Here is a 6,662-nt window from a genome sequence, read left to right on the forward strand (position 1 = left end):
AGACAAGAATTTTTTCACAACTTAAAAATAAATAAATAACAATAAAAAAAAATTAGGAATCAAAATACTGAACTGGAAAGATAAATTTATAACTTCCTGAAAACGAAAGGATTCTGAAGGCCAATGGGTGTTTACATTTTCGCATGATCGTTCATGAGGTATGTGAATTGCCTAACAATGAAGTACAATGTGAAGAAAACTCACTTTTTAACTCCATACCGTCTGGGGGACAGGGTCCCCGAGACATAAGACAATTAAAATAATGTTGCAGGAGCCTTTTACTGTCTAAAATTTCATCCAGATTCACCTTGTCCCATCTTGTCATATATGTGTTTCGCCTAGGCCACAAATATCCAAAAATGCCTTTTGGTCCGGTAAAAAAAAAGAAGCACAAAATTGAAGTAAATATGAGTAAACTTGAATTCATCTTGGACTCAAGCCTCAAATAAAGTGAGTCAAACTAGTTACTGCGAATTTATAGACAACTTCCTCCACCTTCCTGGCAGCCAGATTTTGACCCGGTTATTAACATCTATCGAGGTGCAAACAATTTCTGAAAGAAGAAGGCATTCAGTTTTATGATCAGAAAGTTGAAATTGAATAGGATTCAAGATTAATAATTATTTTTATTTTCATTGTTAATACCACATTGTGGAATGATGTGGATGGGATGGAAGAAAATGAGAAAAGTCGAACCTAAATCATTTTTCCTGAATGGAGGTCATGTTCTACTTTTGATGCAAAGGAGAGATTAACGCAAATCCAGAAATACTTTGTGAGAAAGTGTCAGGAAATATCCGGGTTTCAAGAGTCTTATTAATTTCATTCTGTATTACTTATTTTAAATCAGTTTTTGTGTAACTATTCGAGGAAAAGTGTAAATTTTTTTTTAAATGTTCAATATTACTAGAATTTTTCCAAAAACAACAGTAATTAACAGAAATCTACAGATGCATTGACAGAGAAATGATCTCTTATATTTTTATTAAATATTGTTATAATTAAAATACCAGAAATAATAATCGCAAAAAACATTAAATAATTCAGCAATAACAAATCTGAAACTTTAAAACCCGTTTTATAGATTTCTATTAATATTTCCAGAATTTTATAAATTTCTAAAATAATACATAGTATTTACAAGAAGTAATGGACTGAAATAGCTCACAAAAAAATTAAGACCTGTTATTATAACTAATGAAAATTGTTTTGCTTACATTCACTGACAATAAAATTTTGCAGTGCGTCATGCAAACAAAATATTTTTTTCTGCGTAAGTATATAATGAATACCAGAAGTTTTAGATTGTTCAGTTTAAAATTGATAATAAATAGCTAAATTTTTGCAAGCAATATAGGATATTTTTTTACCTACTTGTAAATATTTACAAAATTTCTTTTAATTTTGATTCTTCTGGGAAATCCGGTTCCTGTGCACCAGAATAAAAAAAGTCGGAGAGTACATGCAATACGAGCGAGTTTCTATACCGGCCTACGTATAACTGATTCTCGAATGACCGTTGATGATCCACTCGTTGCACTACTATATCGCCAGCATAAATCAATTCCTGCATGGAATTTGCCGTTTCTTTTACCCTTAGTTCCGTCAGCTGAAACTGTAAACTATTTTGTACGCCTTTAAATTTATTCGTAAAAAATATAAATTCAGTTTATTATCACGTAAACCCCGATTTACTTTAATCAAAATTAACTAATGTAATTAATCAAACAGGAAGAATTAGCTAGAAATTATATTTGGTTATAATCTTCTTTGTAAATTAAATAATATTCAATGGAAAAATGTAAATAGAATAATTTAGTTTGATGAATCGAAAAAATTTTACTTTTTAAATTTCGCGCCACAGTGATGTACGAATTTTAGGCCTGATGCCCACACAACTGGTGATGTCACTATTCATCAAAATAACCTCCTATAGCGGGAAATTCAAATCATATTAGACAAAACTGTCATCTATTTTGCATTTCTTTGTATACATTTGAGCTTAATTAAAGATAAAAATGCTTATTAAAAAAAAAAACATATTTAGAAGTGTATCAACATTTTTGCATAAAACAGTGAAATAATAGAGAGGCTAGCATCTGTGAGAGGAAAAATAACTTTTGTGCGAGAATACTATTTCTGAGACAATGGACCGGCGACCTTGATGCAAATTAAACGCTTTTCAACATTCACTCTCACTTCAATAAAATAGTATTTTTATGTCGAATAATTAGCTATTACATTTTTCATAAGTTATTAATTTGCATATTAGGAACGCATATATGCTGCATATTGCGTTTTAAGATTTCTGTTTTGTACTTAAAGTGATTTTAAATTATCAAAGCATCTTCAATAAACAAGTCAAATTGAAACCAATTACTGTTCATCAAAAATTAGAATAACTAAGTGAAGAATAATTTGTTCGATAAGCATGTTTGCGTCTTATTCATTTGAGTAAAACAAATAATAAAATTTAAATATGGACAATTCTTTCATCAAGTTGTTTGAATTTGAAAAGACAATTACTGAAGCGTAGCGTAAAATACAAATTACAGAAAATGAAAGACCTATTCTTTTCCTTTTTACATAAAAAGCAACTTTGAAAATTTAAATTTCCATAAATAAAATCTGATAAATTTTGTTCAAATTGCCCGTAAATTTAGAAAACCCATGTTTTCTAGTTTACTTTAAAAGTATTCGTTGCATTGAAAAAGAATTGAAAAGAAAGTAGTAGATTTTTATAAATATATTTTTTTGCCTTGTATTTATTTTTTTTCATTAAAAGAACACTTCTTAAGTATAAAGAAAAAAGGATGAAAAAAGTAAATAGATTTTTTTGTTGATTTTTCTGAATCAGTCCGCTGTCTTGTTACGAGCTTTGTAGTATACTGTGAATTTAGGTAGAAAAAGAACAACTTTTTGGATGTAGAAATAGGAAATACTTGAAAAATGTTGAAACTACAATGAAATATAAAAATATAATAATATACAAACAACAACAAAATAATCAAAATAATAGAGAAAAGAGTTCCTTCAATTCTCGTTGTAACTTATTGTATTTTTTGGTTATTCCCTTAAAAAATGCTTATACTTTTTCGTACTATTTGTAGAAAAATTTACACCAGGTTTTAAATGAAAAATTTGAATTTTTATGGAATTTTGGGTAAAGATTTAGTTTTTTCAATGAGTTCACCTTAAAATAAAATTAAAAATACCCATGGATTTTAAAAATCATTAACAATTTTCTTTTGATTATTTTCACTATTTTACTCCATTTTTCTTGAGAAGGGATTTTTCAATCTCAAAAAATTATAAAATAATAAAGGTATATGAAATAGACATTTAAAATTTTTATTTTACAATTTTTTAATACATAAAATAATTTTGAATTAAATCTAGAAAAACATGTTTTTTTCGGGTTTTCCAGGACGTTTTGGTAAAATTGTTTGATTAAGTAAAAATTTTGTCTTGAATTTTATTTGATATTTTCAATCAAAGAAGATGAAGGTTTACAAGAAATATGAATTTACAAACCAAAATGACGAATTTTCAACAAAGCAGTTCTACTCTTGAAAAAATAAACATTAATTATCAACCATACAATTGCATTTAAAAAAGTTAAACTTTCAAGAAAAGGGACAAATATTTTTAAAAACAGTTAAATTTCAAACAAAATAATTACAATTTTAACAAAATAATCTATGTTTTAATACCATAATTGAATTTTTAACGTAATAATTAAATTATAAATAAAACAGTGGAATTTTTATTTAAAATTATGAATCTTAAAAAAATAAATAAAAAAGAACGTTGTATACAAGAAGTTCAACTTGCAATCCAGTAGTTTAATTATCAATAACAAAAAGAATTATTCTCAAAGATAAATATAACAGTTTATATTTTAACCAAAGAAAATATTTTAATTTTTAATAAAAAACAGTCGAATTTAACCGAAAATATTTATTCTCAACGAAAAATGTAATATTTAATATTTAGGCCAAGGAGGATATCAGTTTTCAATAAAAAAAGCTGGAATAATAAAAAAGGCGACGTTTTAACAAAGAGTTTAATTCACAACTAAATCAGATTAATTTTGAACCAAACTGTTGAGTTTTTATCCGCAAATATCAATTTAATATTAAAAGGAACGAGCTTTTGCAAAAAAGGCAAGTTTTTAACAAAAGAGTTGAATTTTCAGCCAAAAATATTTTTAAATAATAAAACAAAATTTGATTAAATTGTTGACTTTTTAAACTAAAAATTATTAATTTTTAACTAAAAATGAAATAAAAATTGAAAAATCGATTTCCTAAAAAAAAAGCTCAACAAAATAGTTAAAATTTTAATTAACTGGATGGATTTTCAACTAATAAAATTAATTTTAAAGAAAATAGTTCAACTTTTAACCCAGCAGTCGAATTTTCACTCAAGAAGAATTATTTTCTACTAAAAAAATATGAACCTAATACAAAATACACACATCAAGAAATTTTATTATTTGTTTTTAGAAAAACGACATGTTTTAAGTTAGCCCCCAATATTTTATTTTAGCCAGGTTTTTTGTTGTTCCTGATAAGGATAAAAGAATCGAAAAGTTCTAGTGAGGAACTGGTCGGGCTTCAAAGAGCACACCCCAAGTCTGGCCCTCTATATTTTTCCCGATTAGCGCCTAATCAGAAATAGGAAAAACTAGCCAGGGTCCTTCCAAAACACGATCTTAATTGCTGCATGTGGATGCGCTTTATTTGTAAAATAAAATCACTACCTTTTATGTTTGCAAGCCTTTTAAAAAACTGTTATTTACATACATAATTTTACAAAATCTGTTACCTCCCACCCCCATCCTAACAATGTGGCAGAGTGTTTAAACGGTTCCAAGAAAAAAGTAAAGTTAAATAAAGATAAGGAGTTGCAGGCAAGCTATTTTTTCATTGTAGATGTACAAATGTAATTGATTTGAAAGGATACACAACAACTCTCGGTGAAGGTTACATTGGTGCATTCACAAAGGTGTAACTTAATAGTATGAGGCCACTGAACTTGTAAAACCAGATATTCACTTGGTTAATGCGACCTCATTCAGAAAAGTGGCGAGAGGAAGGTTTTACGAGAATCGCTGAAAAAATCTAAAACTGTTATTTACAATTACAAGCTTCCAGTTGCACGCAACTGAAAGGCGGAGTATTTCGGATTATTTCTCATTACCGTGTATTACTTCTATATATAGAATTAGGCTGGATTATTTAAGATCACTCTGCAAATTTTTAATCGAAAAGAATTACATTATAACAACATTCTTGTATTTCAAATCAAATTATTGAACTTCAAAATAAATACAGTGAAACTCTTCAATTGCCCTCCCTTCGACAGTCCTTCCGAGATTTGACACCGCGCCGCATGTAGCTGTAACAGTGCTGCGCGGTGTACGCGGGATCTGTGACTGTCACTCAAGCGAGCAGTCAGGCGTGAACAAACAAAAGCGAAGCGGGCTATAATAAGTTAGTTCCCATCCACCATCAGCCCCAAAACTGGCGCTATGGAAGAGTTTCACTGTAGTTATATTTTTAACCAAGATGATTTTTTAAGCAAGAACATTAATTTTCTACTAGAAAAGACGAATTTTTAAAGATACGCTTCAATTCCCAAGGAGGAATCTTAATTTTCTACAAGAAAAAAATACGTACATACATGTTGGACTAAGAAAGACTTTGTGACAAAAATTAAGCGGTTAAATTTTCAGTTAAAAAAACTAATAAAAAAAAAGAAATTTTCATCTAAAGAAATAAATTTTCTACCTGAATAGTTAAATGTTCAATCTAAACGGAGGAATATGTAACAAAACAATTGCATTTTCACCCAAAAATTTAGCTTCTTAAACAAATAATTGTATTAATAATTATGAATAATTCATTTTCAACCGAAAATATGCATTTGCATCTAAGTATTTGAATTTTAAACTAAAAGAGATCCATTTTTCATCAAAAATAGAATAGTTGAATTTTTAACCCAATAAATAAATTTAAAAACTAAAATGATATACATTTTAATGGAATTGTAAACTAATAGATTAATTTTTAAATAAAATGTCAATAAGAATCTTAAAAAAATGATTTTTAACAAAATTTTTGAATTATGAACCAAATGGATGAACTCTAAACTTAATTGTTAAATTTTCAACGCAGAACATATGTTTCAAACAAAAAGTTTAATTTTATACCATTAAAGTGGAATTTTTAATAAAATATTTGAATACTCTAGGGCCAATATTAATTTTCTACTAAAAAAATTAAATTTAAACGAAATACGAGCATTTTCATCAAAATCGTTGTTAAAAAAACACATTCAATAATAGAATATTTGAAAGTTCAGATAAATTCATAAATTGTAAAAAAAACAAAACAAAAAAAGCAAACAGTTACTTTTTCAGTAAAAAAATTAATTAAAAAAAATTAATTGTCGTTCAACGAAATAAATTTCCTATCTAAATGGTTATGTTTTCAATCCAAAAAGACGAATTTTTAACAAAACAGTTGAATCTTCAACCAAAGAAATGAATTTTCAACTAAACTAATCAATCTTTTATTAAAATAGTTATATTATTAGTTACAAAATAAAATTGTAACCAAAGAACAACGATTTTTCAATTAAAAAGTGTTTTAATA

At 27.2% G+C, this 6,662-nt stretch overlaps 1 protein-coding gene across 1 annotated transcript in view; it reads right to left on the reverse strand.

Annotated features, from left to right (window-relative positions):
- Nucleotides 1-2,198, reverse strand: part of LOC117180529 (ejaculatory bulb-specific protein 3-like) — a 26,455-nt gene extending 24,257 nt beyond the window's left edge. Inside the window, exons 1-3 of the mRNA XM_033373027.1 lie at nucleotides 1,844-2,198; nucleotides 1,375-1,615; nucleotides 187-553 (exon numbers count right to left, since the gene is read on the reverse strand). Coding sequence (XP_033228918.1) covers nucleotides 187-427 — 241 coding nt within the window. The 5' untranslated portion in view covers nucleotides 428-553; nucleotides 1,375-1,615; nucleotides 1,844-2,198. The remainder of the gene's footprint in view (nucleotides 1-186; nucleotides 554-1,374; nucleotides 1,616-1,843) is intronic.
- Between the last annotated feature and the right edge of the window lie 4,464 nt (nucleotides 2,199-6,662).

This window comes from Belonocnema kinseyi, chromosome 9 (assembly GCF_010883055.1).
Source record: "Belonocnema kinseyi isolate 2016_QV_RU_SX_M_011 chromosome 9, B_treatae_v1, whole genome shotgun sequence".
NCBI lineage: Eukaryota > Metazoa > Arthropoda > Insecta > Hymenoptera > Cynipidae > Belonocnema > Belonocnema kinseyi.